Source organism: Liolophura sinensis, chromosome 6, assembly GCF_032854445.1.
Source record: "Liolophura sinensis isolate JHLJ2023 chromosome 6, CUHK_Ljap_v2, whole genome shotgun sequence".
Taxonomy (NCBI): Eukaryota; Metazoa; Mollusca; class Polyplacophora; order Chitonida; family Chitonidae; genus Liolophura; species Liolophura sinensis.
Window position 1 is genome coordinate 64,584,970 of NC_088300.1, and position 18,528 is coordinate 64,603,497.

Here is an 18,528-nt window from a genome sequence, read left to right on the forward strand (position 1 = left end):
TTTTAAATAAACCTGCCCATACCTAATTCACATCACCTAATGTACAGCGTTACTTTTGGTAACACAATGAGATTTACTTTCTGTATTTCTGGACCAAAAAAAAATACTGAAATCAGTTGAGAATAAAGTTCTCCTGCCCACGAAGATAGGCTTTATACGAGTTTATAATGTTGTGAGGTTTAGAAAGAATTCAACTATCACAGTCATCAACTGCACTGCACAAAGGTAGTTATAAAAAATTTTTTTGTTGAACTACATGACTGCTAATTCCGCAAAGCATTACCCTAATCCCTCAAGCTTTTCTCATATGAAAGGGCAACGTTCAGTGCAATTTATGGAAATTTGTAATTTTACATTGGAGACAAAACTAGATTGGTTGGATTGGCCAGTGTCAGGGCTTCATAAAAAGTAAAATGCTATCAGTCAACACAGAATAATTCCTTAAGAATATGCTTGAATAAACATCTTGTAAACATGCTAAAAGGTTGAAGAATTACAGTTACTGGCATCCGATTTTTGTCAATCCCAAAAGATGGCTAGTAGTTTAATAGCGTATTAAGAGTGAAGTGATACCTAAACTCAATAACAGTACAGCATTAATAACAAAATTAATGGACTTGAGTTAAGATTGGCATTAACATCGGTCTTAATTGCGAATACAGTCAAGACTGGCAATAACATCAGTCTTAACTGCGAATACAGTTAAGACTGGCAATAACATAAGTCTTAACTGCGGATACATTTTTTCCAAAAACTGGATAATCACATAGTAAACAAAGTCATAGGAAGCATTTTCTTTGTTGAAATGAGCTGTTGTAGCCTCATAAAATGTCATCTATTACGAAGAGCACAGTGACACAATACTAATATTTACAGATAGTTGTATATTTTCAAACACAACCATTAGGCAAACTGCCCAAGCTTGTTTTTAGTGTAAACATGACTTTAATTACATTATTGGTGACCAAATCCATTTCATCTTTGCCAATTTCTAGGTATTTGACTTTGAAAGTTAGAATAAGTGCAAGTATACCCACATTGCCATTACCCACGTCAGTCTGGCAAATTTGTTTATTGTTTTCTGGGAAGGTGATATGAAGATGTGGAGTGTATGATTGTTTACAGATCCATTACCAGACTGTGACTGTTTGTGAGCTGGAGAGAGAGAGGGTCAGATAGTTTACTGTGGAACAAACAGGTAGACCTCAGCCCGGACTTGTGTTACTCTGCACTTTGCAGACTAGCCACAAATGTAACCAGTCTTACAGCAGATATAGGAATCGTGCTAAACAGAGCTGGCGGAAAGGGGAAAGTGGAGCTGCGATTTACGATCCCAGGAGACCTAATAAAACAGTTGTCTACATAACAATCCCCAGCTACTGACAGAGAATGATAGGAAAACCTGGCCTACATAGTTAATACAGAGTTTGGTAAACATAGACGGCCAGATTAGGAGCTGGATGATCTCTAAAGAGGCCTTGCATCAGGTTATAATAACAGACACGGTCAGGAGTGTGTGTGGTCCCAGAGTTGAGTGTTACAGCAAGCAGATGCACGGAGGGCTGAGATTAGAGATTTCAACTACCTTCAGACTTGGGGACATTATCTACTATTCTTCTCTTGATAAACACTTGCCAGCAAGCCTCATGCCAAAAGTAAAGTCAACTTAACCTCTGAGTTAAGAAAATTTTTTAAAAACTTTTTTAACCAATAGAGCCCTTTTTTCAGTGGAAGTTATGCATACAATTGTTATGAAAATGATGCTAAAAATGATTTATTTGCGTCACTGAAGATGCAAGCTTCATAAAACTGTGTAAATTATTTGTCTACACCCCTCAGTTCCCTCAGAATGTTTCAAAATATTGGTTGAAGAGCTGGATGAAAAGGTTGAAGAATTAAGGAAGTCCATTTCTTACATATAGCCAAGGTAACTTCTACAAGCAAGTTATTCTGAATGTATCTATCCTCATCTCACGAAATCACAGCAAATCTAGAATTCCAGAATATACCCCTACCCCAACTTTTGTGTTGTATACCGTATTTATCTACCTGAATTCTCAATTGCTGGAAACACATAAATAGAATGTACTTAGGACTATATATCAATTTGATGCTTTTAACACACAACATATATGTATGTATGTGTTTCTCAGAGGTAGTGCTCTCAGCTTACCTGCAACCTTTATATGCCACAAAGCAATATTCACTTATCCATCAGTAGTTTCCCAGCAGAGATTGCACAGGGGACCTCTTTCCACTAAACAAAACCTCCTCTACCAGCCATAAATTGACAAAATAAAGCCGTTACTTATCTAGTTCCTATCTTGAATGTATGTATGTACATATGTTTATATCACTTGTACTGCAGTGCATTTTTTTTTTTTTTGAAAAGCAATTCAATTACACATAGTCATATAGATTTTTAAGTGCTCCTTTTATAACCATGTATTTCACACCTGGCAAAGAAATGCAGATCCATGTACTTAGATAAACAATAAACATTCTTTATTTTGCAGGGGTTAGGGAAAGCCTAATAAAAAAATCAGATGATGAAATCTTGAGTGACATGAACAGTCTTTGAACATGTACATGCCACTGACGAATAAGAACCAGGCTACTCCTGCAGCCGAGAGTTGTACAAGCACTTTTAATTTCCTTACACAATGCGTACCATTTTCTTCCTCACCACTACTGAGGCACATGTAGATCTTAGCAGAATGCCTCAGCCTTGAAGTGAGAATGTTGTCTTGTCTGAAAAGACCCCCCCCACCCCCAACCCCAACTTCCACAACAACACCTGGGCAGTGATACTCAGTCTTAAGGTCATCCTTATGCTCTCTTGCCCTCTGCAAAGTTCACAAGCCTATATTTATCCCATAGGCATTTTTCTTATGTAAGCACCAACACACCGCCATGCTTCAGAAAAACAGACCAGGCTGTTGTGCTGCCTGCTGGTTAGCAGGTTTTTCTTTTCTCAGGTAATAAATCAATTATGATGATGATAGGCCTGTTTATTTACATCCCCGCTGGTGGCTTTGCAAGAGAAATGCCTTTTACCCATTGTGGAGAATCTTACTCAGTGCAGGGAGTTAAGTAAATATTTAACTGGCTCTGTTTATAAGCTGCATTGTTTGACAACAAAATTTTATTCATATCCACAGATTGCTACATCACTGCCACACAGAATCCAAGATAAAGAATATACAAGTAACTGCATATCGCCTAAAGTTTAACTGTTTTCAAGTCACACATATTACTTGGTTCTAGTCCACATTTACTTACAAGGCAACTTGAGAATGTGTGTTTTCTGATGTTTAATTAATTTATTTCTTATTAGAAAAAAACACAAGTGTTGGAATTACAAACATGTACCATTTCAAGACCTTCATATGCTTCTGAAAATGCATTTTTACAAGCCAAACTTCAAGTGCAATATAGTACAGGTATATACATGTATATATTATTTTAATGCCTTTGTTAATTTAGGTGCCAAAGTGTAAAGAAAAAAAACAAGAGTTTAATTTAAAGCTGATTCTAAATATAAGCTTTTCATTATGCCAAATAATCAACAAGTGACAAATGCCCTGAAGTTGTACAGAGGAAGATGACCCCCCAGAAGGTTTGGGGCAATGTATTCTTCTTAGCTGTGGATTACAATACTTTCAGAAAGTTCTTTGTGCAATCACATCTGTCATAACAACTATGATCCACTACAATTTACTTTGTTACATTTTGTGTAGACTATGCATAGGCTTTTGAATATACATATCCACAAAATGTGATGCTTACCACACAGTTGATGCCAAATTTATGTCCCAAAAACTGTGCCACCTGTGTCTTCTCTTCCACATCCCACACTCGTACAGCCGGCTGGTGGCCACTCTGCCAACACAAATAAGCAAACTTTTTATTTACTTGATTGGATCCTTGAGCATCATGCTCAAGAATATATCTTCATACAACAGTAAAGTTCATGGGTTGAAGAAGACAAGGTATCTTGTAAACCAATGTTTGGTAAATACCTAACAAACCTACCAAGTTGGGAAATAAGCAAGAATAGTGTCCTGCAACAACTAGTAATTTGACAGAGAGCCAATTTGAGAGGAGATTTGCCCTTCACTCCTATGTGAACTTTTAAAATTATTTACAAACATGCCTAATTACTTAAAACTGCAGTTGAACCAGTGAAGATTTGAGGTAGTGATCTCACTGGTAAGGGGCTGACTGAACTCTGGTCTTACATGTATCTACTTGAAAGTAGACGCATAAGACTTGCATCTTATTCTTACACTTATCCTCCGCACTAATATTTAGCCTGCCATCATATCCCAAAGATAAATTCTTTACTCCTTACTTTAACTATGAATGGCCTTCTTATTTAGGGGCAAACAGCTAATCCAAAAAATACTCTATTTTAATTATCACAAAATCATTCGACACATGCAATTTAATTACAACACCCATAGCCATTATGCATAATAGTAAATACTGTATCTTAAGAATGTAATTGAAACACTTTCGCCCTACATATAAAGTGCATATTACTTAACTATAGTCTTAGTGGTTATACTGTAGCTATATTCTCAACATCTGCAGTATTGAGAGTACTGGTTTAAATTCAACATCCTTGGTGTCTTGGCTGATCAGTGCTTTCTAGTTGTTTAGACTAGATATGGGGAAAATATCACCAGTTATATATACAGGTACGTATACAACTCAGAAGTTCAAAATAGCATAAACTGACAACCCTCAGTAAGGTGACAGTCTCATCTGATGCACTGGCTGTAAGCCAGTTCCCCGAACAGGTAGGCAATAGTTTCCCCTCTGGTTAGACAAGTAGACAGGTATTTAATGGGGGACATGTTGTACATAAGAGAGGCTAATTGGATAAATCAGGGGTCACACTCTGATACCTGGTCTCCACTATTGTGCACATAATTTGTCCTCTACAAGTCAAAACAAACAGCACAATAGCCTAGCTGATCAGCCAACCACACCAGGTGGACGGAATTTGTGTGAGTGCCATGCTTGAAATCCTACACATCTTCACACACTGTACAAACCTTCTCTTGGCTCTATAATGCAGCCATGAAATCTCTATTTACTCTAAATGGACATATTTTAGGCAACAATTTGGGTGGAGAGGTTACAAACAGATTAATCTAAACCTCAACCCGTTGTACATTTAAAGTGCAGTGCTGAACAGACTTCAGTCACAATACCTTAAGGTACAACGATAATGACAATAATACCTCTGCTGGCCATGAACTTTGGCCATCCCAGGAGCTATATACATGTATGCTTTAACAAACAGTGCTATATTTACCATAGGGCTATGACCAGACACATGGGCAATCTGGCTGACCAACTGCCAAGTGCTGTGCTGTACAAACAGTTATAGTCGCTCTAATGTGTGCTAAACCATTAGTGTTTGACATCATAATGATGGTCAGAAACAATGTGTATCATCAGCTACTACATACATGTACATACAGTCAAACTACTTCTTCAATCCTTTCGCATGTTCACTGGTATTATTTCAGACATATTTTCAGGGCATTTCTTGCCATACACTGAAAAACAATATTGTTTGTGGGGCCAAGATATTAGCCAACCCACCAGACATAAATAATTGTCATAATCACAAGAATATTTCACTTATTTATTTACTTGACTTGTGTCTTCCGCCAAACTCAAGAACATTTCACTTACACGACGACAGTCATGTTTATAGTACAAGTAAACCGAACTGAACCCATGGGAAACCCACGCCCATCAGCAGGTTGCTGACAGACCTTCTCAAGTACGGCCCTAACACAGCTCTGTGTTATGATTACATGACTGCATCTATAACACTTCTGATCCAACCTCCATTGTGCAAGACAACCACCATAACTCTTCAACCTTTTCGCATGTTTGCAAGGTGTTTATCCAAGCAAATTCTGAGGGCTTTATTCTGTGTAGACTGATAAAATTATATTTTTTGAGAAGGCCTGAAATTGGCCAATTCAGCCAATTATGATAGCACGTCTTAGAGACTGATGATGAGATGTTCAACTGATGTGACTTCGCACACAATGTTAATATTTCATTCAAAAGAATGCTGTAGGCTTTCCTCAGCCATAACCATTTAACATACGCATGCTCTGTAAACAAACAAGGGAGGATGGACAAGGTCTCTTTCTCTCACAAGCATAAATACAATTGATTTAACCCTGGGTTATTGCTCAGGTTATTTCCAGGCTTGTTTTGGCAGAGTTCCCTGATGAGCACCAATATACGCTGATAATGCAGTGTGAGGAAAGAATGTGAAGTTGTCAGTGAGGGGCACGAAAGGGGGGGGGGACTGGGGTCGGGTGACAGATGAATGGGGAGTCAGGCAGCTTCACAAGCCTGCTGACATGGGACATCACCCACAAGGCACTGATCAGCACCTCAAAACAGTACTACTGCTGCAATAACACTCACAAAGATAATATATAACTATATTACAAGATTTCACAAATGATGAATGGATTTCTTCAAACAACTTCTGTGCACAGGCAAATATGTGTGTAAAAAAGAAAACTGTACTACTGCGGTAATGATCCTAAAGACAATAGATTATGACAACATTTTGAAAACTGATATATTTACTACTGACATATGCAATTATATACGATGTAATATGCACCTTTCAAATTTGTGAAACATGTACACGTATGTACAAAAATTAACAATATAAGAATTTCTTCAAATACCTAACTTCTGCTTAATAGAGGCAAATATCCTGTATATTAATCCAAGCTAAATCACATGTACTAAGACAAGGCTTTTACCATCAATCATTCGTTATCGAAACACAATTTATTCATGTTTTGCAATGGGCATAGCAACTTCATTTCACTTGTATTACGGACATAAATGTTACCAACAAAAGTTATTCACAGGCCCTGAATCAAGCAAATGAAGCAATGCACATGTATAAGGTTTCTCAGAATACCTTTCCAGTTTTTAAGTTTATTTTAAGATCCAGGGCATAATATTTACACTATGATGAACTGGATGCATCTAATGTGTTTTTTTTCTTTTCTTTTCTTACTCTCGCTTTCTATTTGACATCCATGAGAGATATACGATTACCGCCAGCCTCACAACACCTAAACACCTTAGCTCTAGGCCTCTGGCTGGAAAAGTTCTAAGTCAGGGAGCTACTATACTGTCTTACACCCTGGCTTTAACATGATCCATTCTCAAGGCCAGGATCCTCGACAACTTACAACAGCTCATTCATCATGTTCATCTACATCCAGCAGAGAAGTGCTAAACCTCAGTCCATGAGCACAGATCCCTCCCTGAAAACTTCTCCCTCTCTGAATTTCCCTTGCTTATGAAACAAGGCTATTTTCAAATATTTACAATGTACATGTATATACATAAACGCATGTAAAAGCATAGCTGAAATTTATCCAATGAAATATTGTAAGAAGGCTATTGTGACTTCTTTTTTTGGGGGGGGGGGGGGGGCACCTGATCCGCTCTTTTTAGCCAATACACATGTAATTGTAGCAGGAATATTTAGTTTCTTTGTTTTCACAGGGTTAGCCCATCTAATGAACCTTGTATTCATATTACCTTTCCAAAAAACTGGGAGAGAAATGTAATTCCTCGCTTTCAGCACTACTAATATCTGTAGGTATAAGAGCTAATAAGGTACTAGTAAACTCCTAAAGTTAGAAGAATTAGGGTAATCCAAAAACACTATAATTTTCAGCTTTCAGTATTTAGCACCTGTTGGACAAAACCGTTGAGTTGTATTAATTCTAGGGTTGTCTTTGGCAAATCACTGACCAGCTTTCCCTAATGTGACATGCATATATGACTGTCATATTGATGAAAGACAAACTATGGTCTTCAGTTAGTTAGACATTGCAAAAGGTCCAAAAACTGTCATCAAGCGCTTGTCACCATCGCCCAATGAACTGTCAAAATGTACATGTCTATTCTGTCATAATACTATTAGTACAAATAAATTAATATTCAAAACAAAAAATACAAATAGCTACTCATTTTGTGTAAGTCCATTTACTGGAGATGGTTTCTTTTTCTAATTCTTTCACGGCTATATATAATTATGTACAGCATTTAGCTATCTGATAATTACAGCATACAGGTCTGTGGAGTATTATTAAAGCTCACAGCATTAACAATTAATATACAACAGTGTACATGCACAAACAGCCACAAATTAAAGAGCTTACTTCTATAATTGCACACTTGACAAAAAACACAGATTTAATTACTTATTTTAATTGTAAGTGCAATGGGAGACTTGAGGAGGAGCTACACAATCCAAATGACATTAGAACACATCACTTTCTTCTGTGAGGTTGCAGTGTGTGTGTATTTCATGTATGTTTTATGAGCACAACTACACCAACAATGGGAGACTTGAGGAAAAGCTACACAATCCAAATGACAGTAGAACACATTACTTTCTTCTGTGAGGTTGCAGTGTGTGTGTATTTCATGTATGTTTTATGAGCACAACTACACCAACAATGGGAGACTTGAGGAAAAGCTACACAATCCAAATGACAGTAGAACACATTGCTTTCTTCTGTGAGGTTGCAGTGTGTGTGTATTTCATGTATGTTTTATGAGCACAACTACACCGGCAATGGGAGACTCGAGGACAAGCTACACAATCCAAATGACAGTAGAACACATTGCGTTCTTCTGAGGTTGCAGTATGTGTGTATTTCATGTATGTTTTATGAGCACAACTACACCGGCAATGGGAGACTCGAGGACAAGCTACACAATCCAAATGACAGTAGAACACATCGCGTTCTTCTGAGGTTGCAGTGTGTGTGTATTTCATGTATGTTTTATGAGCACAAATACACCGGCAATGGGAGACTCAAGGACAAGCTACACAGACAGTCCAAATGACAGTAGAACACATCCCTTTCTTCTGTGAGGTTGCAGTGTGTGTGTATTTCATGAATGCTTTAAGAGCACAAATACACCGGCAATGGGAGACTCAAGGACAAGCTACACAATCCAAATGACAGCAGAACACATCGCTTTCTTCTGTGAGGTTGCAATGCGTGTGTATTTCATGTATGTTTTATGAGCACATATACACCAACACTGGGAGACTCGAGGACGAGCTACACAGAGGGTCCAAATGACAGTAGAATGTATCGTTTTCTTCTGTGAGGTTGCAATGCTTGTGTACTTCATATATACATATATATATATATATATATATATACATATATGTTTTATGAGCACACGTCTACCAATAATTATGATGTAATAACGGAAAGAACAAATTATTACACAGCTTTGGACCATCTTGATACACGGGAAGGAGTTTTACAAGTTCCCCATTGTGACATAATAAAGGAGAGAAATGAGTTCACAGCTTTGGACTGTCTTGATACAGGCAGGAAGGAGTTTTACGAATTCCCCATTGTGACATAATAAAGGAGAGAAATGAGTTCACAGCTTTGGACTGTCTTGATACAGGCAGAGAGGAGTTTTACAAGTTCCCCATTGTGACATAATAAAGGAGAGAAATAAGTTCACAGCTTTAGACTGTCTTGATACAGGCAGAGAGGAGTTTTACAAGTTCCCCATTGTGACATAATAAAGGAGAGAAATAAGTTCACAGCTTTGGACTGTCTTGATACAGGAGGGAAGGAGTTTTACAAGTTCCCCATTGTGACATAATAAAGGAGAGAAATAAGTCCACAGCTTTGGACTGTCTTGATACAGGCGGGAAGGAGTTTTACAAGTTCCCCATTTGTGACATAATAAAGGAGAGAAATGAGTTCACAGCTTTGGACTGTCTTGATACAGGCGGGAAGGAGTTTTACAAGTTCCCCATTGTGACATAACAAAGGAGAGAAATAAGTTCACAGCTTTGGACTGTCTTGATACAGGCAGAGAGGAGTTTTACAAGTTCCTCATTGTGCATACACCTTTCTCTCTGGCTAGCTTGTTGGTTATTTTACAGTGTAAAGTTTTATACAAGTAGCTACTTCCTAGCACATGCAGATTTAAAAATAATCAGTGCTATTGGCAAACAAACTACGATGTCTACTGTCTTACATCAATCAATTTCACGCATATATTAATACACCTGGGGACATCACACCTGTGCTGTCTATAATCTTTGCACCTCACTACAGCCACATGAAAACATCTCTGAGTCACGGGTTTTAATGGAGTAGAAAGAGCAGCTAATTAAAACTCGATGTAACTTTTGATACAGTTCACGTTTTTTGGGAGATCTCTTCTGCAGTTGAAGAATTACGCTTTATTATCGAATGCTATATAATTGAAAAATATGGACTGAAATTTTCTACAACATCACATTTCAATTGATTCTTTAACATTCAGCTTTGAGTGAGCGAGTGAGTGCTTGGGGTTTAACGTCGTACTCAACAATTTTTCAGTCATATGACGACGACATTCAGCTTTGAAAGTGCAAAGGCATCAAGATGTAATGTCTCAATGCTTCATCTGACTTTCAATAAATTTTGGATTCTTTATTCTGAGGACATTAGTATCCTATATCTAACCAGCAACTAATACCTGAAAATTGAAAAATACAGACTAAAATTTTCTACAGGTTTGAACAGATGACATGTCAATCTTTTAACAGCTGGGGAAGTTTGAAATTTCTCCCTTCTCTCAACAGGGTCCTTCCAACTTCAAGGAGAGACAGTTGTGTGCAGAGTGACAGAAGTAACAGTCAGTTATCATTTGGACCACGGCTAATTATTACAGGCAGCCTTTCCAGATGTCAGACCCCCTTAATCGTCTGTTTTTGTTAGCTTAGTTCCACAAGATGTGAAAGATCAAATTCCGGCGAAAAAAACCCCCACCAAAATAAAAACAGGTGATTCATGACCCATGGGACTAAAATAGACAAATTTTAAACATGAAAAGATAAATCATGGTACATTCAAAAGATATAGCCTAAAGGAAAAGTAAACCAAGATCAAAAAGTTCATTTATTTAATGTGTCTTGATAAAATCTCCTATCAATGCCTATTGATTTTAACTCAACTTCAAAGTTGACCATGGAATGCAGGAAATTTAGAAGTTATCTGTTCTTGTTTTTTTCTTGCCCTCTTGGAAAGGTTGTTTTGAGGTTTGTTTCTTATTGAAAAAATGTAAGTTTTATCAACAAAATTAATAATGTATGACATTAATTTGCCTCCAAAAAACCAGGGTGCAAAACTTTTCCTCATTTGACATATATACATACTGTTTCTGTTTATGTTTCATGCCAAATAAAAAAAAAGAATAAAAAAAATTTGCTCAAAAGAGATGCCTATCATTGTTGCCTCGTGTGAATCTGAACTCCTGCACATTTATGGTATACAATGTAGGTGAAAGTGCCAATACGAATGCCAGACGAGTACGCTACTCAATGACAATGCTAAATTTGGGTTGGAGTAACTCGCTTACCAAAATAACTGTCATAACATGCGGTCCTTTTTGTTTACAGCATCTCAAAGACAATCTATTTTTACAGGCACACTAATGGAGGGGTTGACTGCTTACACACCAGGCAGTCCTAGAGGAGTAAACCATAACACTGTTACATCAGAATGGCAATAGTGCTATTGCAAACATACAGAACTGCTAAAAAAACAGGGAATCGCACAGAAATACATGTACCTAGAATGACAGCATTGGAAAATTGAATGAAGGTTCTAATATGACAACGCAAGCTAATAATGATGAAATCCTCCACACAGATTTTCGTACTTTGCAAGTCTGCTAATGAACCGCCTAACAAGGACATTATAAGGCTTAAAACCTCATCTTGTCAGATACAAACTAAGTGGTGCCTGGCAAAATCCACAAGTAAATAACATACTGAAGCTTTAAAACACTGACTGGATTTACATAAATTTGTCAACTACATGTATGCCTCAAAAAGTTATTTGCATGGCTCTTGTGAAAAGTAATTAAATGTGTCATGAAATCAAAATCATTTTTCTCGTGGATGACGAGATATTTTGGAAAGGGGGGGGGGATGCACCATTAGAGATGGGTAATTAGTGGGGAAGTATGGTTAAGACGGACCCGAAGAGCGGTGGGGGGGGGGGGGGGGGGCATTCCTGGCATTCTAACAGTTTTGAGCCTCCATAACATCTGTCTAGTGTACATCTTAGACGCCAGGGACAGAGATATGTCTTCAAAATGGTTTGTGTCAAGTCTGTTCTATACTGTTTCACTTATTGTTGATAAATATAGCATTCTGGTAGCTGAATAAATGAAGCAAGCTGTACTTGTTCATGAATTTAAACCTTACGTTCAATTTCATTTAATGTAAGCCTTTAACCATGTACAGTTTACCTTGTAAGGTATTAGACGTATACTGAACATATTAAAGGGTACCTGTATCTGTTAAAATGTCCCAAAAAATGTTCATCATTCAAAAAATGTTTTGCCCGTCTTGTACTAATCTTACAGCTGCAGAAATCTCCCATGTTAAAACATTTTATTTCTTTGCTTGGGGTTACTTATTACTTAAGATAATTTTATTATTCAGGAACTCTGTCGACCAGTCATGTTCTTGGTTCTCAGTGGCAAGCCACTAGCTCACTCCTAACATGGTTATGGCATTCCACTAGCCTATACATATGTCCTGAAGACACACAGTTACTGCCTTCACGTACACAACAGCCAGACCATATGATACCCTTCTACAACTAATCCTCTATCATTCTAAAGACCGACTGATGAGACTTTTACCAATGCTTTATATCACAATTTAAATGTTGCTAACAAACATTAGGACACACCCATGAGGCAGATGCTTTGAACATCTGAGGGATAAAATAAAAGTTGGTAATCCTGAAGTCCAACGTATAGCGGACAGGTTCTTACCTCCCCTGACACCAGATGTCTGCCATCCCCAGAGAAGGCGACTGTTGTTAGGGTCTTCTTGGACGAGTTGAAGATGTGGGTCTGCTTGTTCTTCCGTGGGTTGAAGAGAACAATAACACATCTGAAATTAATGTAAAGCAAATGTGAAAATATATCTGTACTATACATGTATGTTGCACAATAGTCTTTGAGAGAGGGGGAGGGGGATAGTGAATATGAATTAAACTCATATTTCGCATGCATTAGATGTGTATCATAAAACAAAACTACAGGTTTACAGAATCTGGTTTATCTTTGAAAACTCAAACAGCATCTGTAATCCCTGAAAACCTTTAGTATGTAAACAATGGGTGTAACAGTTATCCTAATGCCATCAAAGACCCACAAACAACGTGCAGCATTTTTCACAGCACTGCTAAGGGGTGTAACAGGCAAAATAAACAGCAAAGTTTAGTGTACATATAGATGCCAGCTATCACAACATGGTAACTCTCAAGCCAGGTGAGCTATGGAAACATAGACAATTAATACTGTAAGGTTTAACCTCATCAAAAGAATACAAGAGCTACCATTATAGAGTACCATTATAGTTTTAAGCATGTATTAATAGGTAAATGATCTAAAATTCTTCCATCGCTCAAGACCAGCTCATGCTGGCTTCCTCTCTGGGCGTACGTGGGAAGGTCTGTCAGAAACCTGCGAATGGTCGAGGGTTTCCCCTGGGCTCTGTCCGGTTTCCTCCCACCATAATGCTGGCCGTCGTCATATAAGTGAAATATTACTGAGTACAGCGTACAACACCAATCAAATAAATAAATAAATAAAATTCTTCCATGACTAAACTGTATATTTTGCATATTTATGAGAGTTTTCTTGACCTCAGAAAAATGTTTTTGTGGTTTCTACATGTGTAATTGAAATACCTTGGACAAGATGTTGTCATTATGCAGTGCTCAAAAATCTAACACAGACTTCGGTTAACATTATAAAATGAAATGTCCATGTCACAAAATACACACAGATGCTCACTACTACTGTAATTCTTCAGCTTGTATGCATGGTTACAAGGTGTTCACTCAAGCATATGCTGAAGGCATTATTCTGTGTAGACTGATAAAATTATACTTTTTGTGAAGCCCTGAAATAGGCTCATCCAACCAATGTGGTTTTGTTCCCAAAATCAAATTAGAAATGTTCATAAATTGCACTGACAGTTGCCCTTTCACATGCAAAAAGGTTGAGGAATTAGGGTACCCGGCAAAAAGAACATGTTCTAAGGTGGCTCAGAGGTCAGCTTCAGGTGAGAAAAAAGCACCTCTTTAAGTCATACAATGGACAAAAGCAAGGTGTGTACACACACACAATGTAACGAATAATTACACATAAATGGGTCCAAAAAAAGACGTGTTTAAACAAAAGTTTAAACAACAATGTTAATTACAGCACATAAACAAACAGGTTCATTTCAGTAAGCATGAGATTAGAATATGTGCACATTGTTTATATCTTCAGCTTTGGACTACAAATGCTCTTTATTACACAATACATAATCATACATACACATCATATACTCCTGTAAGTATACAAGTGCTTCTACCACAATGACCTGTTAGCACGCTCTTCTGTACACATGACATCCATGTATCTGTAATAGGGTGACTGACCTTCTGACCTGATAATCCATCGTTTATCTCGAGTCTAGCCAAAACACAGTCTATACCTTTCAAGGAATTTATAAATCAATAAGTGGGTATCAATTTAGACAAGTGTATTTTTAGTGACTTTTGCTTTTTATTACTATGGACAAAAACCATGAATAACATCAAGGATGGAGAAATTATTTAGTGTCACATGGTCTAATCAATATGATGATCGTACACAGGTGTATGATCGATTTTGAATCTAAACAGAGTTAATTTGATACGAACCATGGATTATTAAGTATTTATGAACAGTTAAAAAGTTCAACTGTCAGACTACAAAAAACGTCAGACACAGGTTTATATGTACATGTACGTATTAAAGGTACAGCATGACAATATTGCTGCTAATAGTTGGAATTGCTGATATGACGAGCTTTTAATAATGATGATGTCAGGCCATCTGTCACAAATCACAATTGCATGCACATGTATGTAGACACATGACAATAATACATCCTTGTTAGAGTACAACCATACCTGCACATGTACCTGATTATGTACAGGTGGGAAAATACCACTCTCTACAGGTGAAAGATTCTCCAAAGAGAAACCCATAGAAAACTTTCAGTGGGCTTTTTTCTTAATTGTAGTTTCTGTAGTCTTTTTCATCTGGCAACGCCAATTTTATTTCATGTTTTATGGATGCATCAACACAAAAAAGAAGTCCACAAATAGAATAAAAATACAACTGAAAAGTCACTTTTATTATTTCGTTTGATCTTAATGTTTTTACGATTTCTCTGTTCTTAAAGGCTTTCCAATCATGTAAATATTTCTTCAAAACAGGATAGTCCACCTTTTCCACAAGTTTCAAGTTTCAGTTTCAGCCTTAGCCAGATGTATAAAAGTGTTCCCCAATGACCCACCTTCATTTGTCGGATAGGATAAGGTTTTGTCAAACAAAGAACTTTTTCATGACAGCCTTATGTGCATACTACAGAAGGACACAGTTACACAGGGAGAGATCAGCAGGCAAAAGGACATGTATCTCATTTTATACACAGGATATTAAGGAGTTATAAATGGCACATTAACTACTGAATCATAAGAGTAAAGTTCTGTTATGTGTGGTTCATTTATACACTGTCAGGAGACAGGCTTTAGCCATGTTAGATAAGAGACCCCAGGATGGATAGCTAACCTTTTCTGATATTTGCTTTTCTCCAGTTTTTTCACACATTATCTTTGACTTACTGTATACAATTTGCAGAATGTGCAAGAGATGTAGGACTACATGTATGTAGCCAGTGCTACATGTATATGTATCAGCTGCAAGCAGAGGATACAGAGCAAAAAATGGGGACGTTGTTAAACACAAGAGAGGCAATCTGCAGACAAAAGATTATGTCAGGCATGCCAAATATGTATATCTGAGAACATGCAAAAATGTAACGGATACGGAGTCAAAAGGTACTGTTGGTAAGAATATAATGCTAAGAATTTTTTTAACACATTATAAGCATGTTATAAGAACCTTTTTGTCATATGATTATCTTAATTGCATTCATAAATCTTCATTCCAAATATACAATATAATAATATGTTTTTCACTTACATGTATCTTTGGCCCTACAGTATCACTTTGTGTCAAGTAATATTTCTATTTTACTTTTTCATCCTAACACTGTCATTACACAACCATAATAAATCTTTACTTTACTCTATGTTTTCTTTTGTCATTTTGAAAGGTCAATATCCTTGAGTTAAGTGAGTTAGATTGTTTTCCATTAACATGCTGAACCGGTACATGTACCTCAATTGTTCAATGACAAATGATTCTTCAATGATGGCTACAAATATTTCAAATTCATTGCTCGCTCTGCAACGTGGTCACATTAAACTTTAACATGCAACATTGTCACATTTCACTTCAACAGCCTAACCGTTAATTACTTATTAACTTATTAATTTACTTATTTCACTGGTGTTTATTGCGGCCAGTATTATGGTGGGAGGAAACCGGGCAGACCCCAGGGGAAACCCACCACCATTTGACAGATCTTCCCACATACGACTGGAGAGGAAGCCAGCTGGATTGTGAAAATGTGTGCTACTTGAAAAGGGCACTTTCAAAAACATTGAAACATCAAATTTCGGTCAATTTATTTTTGTACAGAATGTAATAACATAAAGCTGTGTATCTACACAAACAAAAAAAAACTATGAAAGTTGGTTTTACATAGCTTTCTGGAAGTGGCACAAGGCTTACTCTTACTTCTGAATGGCAACTTCCAACAATAAGGAACCTTGTGTGCATTGATTACTCACCCTGCAGGATAAGCTATTGTCCCCGAATTAGGATCACATGCCAGCCCGGCATTTTTACTGACTGTCAGACCCAGTACCTTCTCCAAGGTCACCTGAAAAACAACAAAATACAACAAATATATACATGTACATGTACTACTTGTAAATTATCTTTGTCAACATATACGTATGCTTATGCAAGTACATTCATATGCACATCGCGAAATAAACCCATCAACTCCAATCTAAAACCTTCTGTTATACAAGCAGTCAGTTGGATATTAAATTTCTACTTTTCAATGTGACATCTTTAATCAATATGCTATGTAGTAGATGAACAATGTTGTAAACCAATAACTGTTAATCCTTTAATGAAATATACATTGTGTGTCCATAAGAAAATTTTTTTTGAATCTTTGGTTGTAAGGCATCAGGAATGTTCTCAAATGCCAGTACCCCACAAACCCACACATCCCCCCACTCACGCCAAACATTGCCAGTGGCCTAAAACTGAAGTCTAGACATTGCAAAGCATTTTATTTATATCAGCATGTTAAGTTTGCAAATAAAAAACTCTAATGATTTTATTCAATATGAAAGACAAGAATCGCATGATGCATGCTGGAGTATCAAACATTCCTATTGCACAAAAAAAAAAAAAAATGCTGCATGAAGCGCTGCACATGTATGAAGATATGGTTTAACAAGTGTCACATGTTACATCAGTTAAGCAACACTATGAAGGAGAGAATCAGTTTCCCTTGTCCAAAATGCCCACTGGTAGATGTACATGTCCTTGCACACACCTGATATGTGAAGTCTATAGAACTGTGCTACTAACACACATGTACAGGTGACCTGTACCAGGAACACAGGTTTGCCCTAAAATGTACGACACAGCTTATCCAGGGAGAAATGTATAGGAATACATGTCCATGGTTACTATGAAGTGATCTAGTGATGCCCTGTCAGGAGTTGGAGTTGATGATAAAATAACATGCAGCGTTATTCATAACATAGGTGCGTGAACATGAATACAATCAGCATACATGTACCAAAAATGTATGTCTTTTGTGTTTTCTGAACAATAGCATCCTACCACTTTTGTGGTCCCCTGAATAGCACATACAGTACATGGACACAGCTTGAAACGTGCAGAAATACGTACATATATGTAAATGTATACATAATATACATGCATAGGGTGTACATGTATATACATATATCTGGCATCAATATTTTCTGGTTCAAAGATCAGTTTCACAATATTTCATACTACATTTTATGTCCCCGAAGTTTTAAAGTTTTAAAAAGAACTTCATCATTATACACACCACCGAACTGCGTCTACTATATTTTCACTGTTCTCTTAAATTTCTACAATAGATTTAAATGCATAAATTAAATATTTGAATTTTAATGTGAGTTTTAATATTGGACTATGAGTACAGTGTAAAACACCAATCAAATAAATAAATAAATAAATAATATTGGACTGCAAACATAGTGTTGGGAGCTAACCTTAAGGATAAGAAAAACTTTTGCCATCACTAAAATCAAACATCAATATCATAAAGAGAGCAATGTTGGTGACTAAACTTAAGGGTAATAAAATGTCATCTTTTTGTCATCTCAACATGACTAGGTCAAATACATTAACACGGTCAATAATGGCCGC

The 18,528-nt window shown here is 36.9% G+C and overlaps 1 protein-coding gene across 1 annotated transcript in view; it reads right to left on the reverse strand.

The window, feature by feature from the left end:
- LOC135469273 (WD repeat-containing protein 62-like) overlaps positions 1-18,528 on the reverse strand; it is a 76,570-nt gene that overhangs the window by 49,482 nt on the left and 8,560 nt on the right. Inside the window, 3 exon segments of the mRNA XM_064747888.1 lie at positions 3,790-3,882; positions 12,901-13,021; positions 16,872-16,963. Coding sequence (XP_064603958.1) covers positions 3,790-3,882; positions 12,901-13,021; positions 16,872-16,963 — 306 coding nt within the window.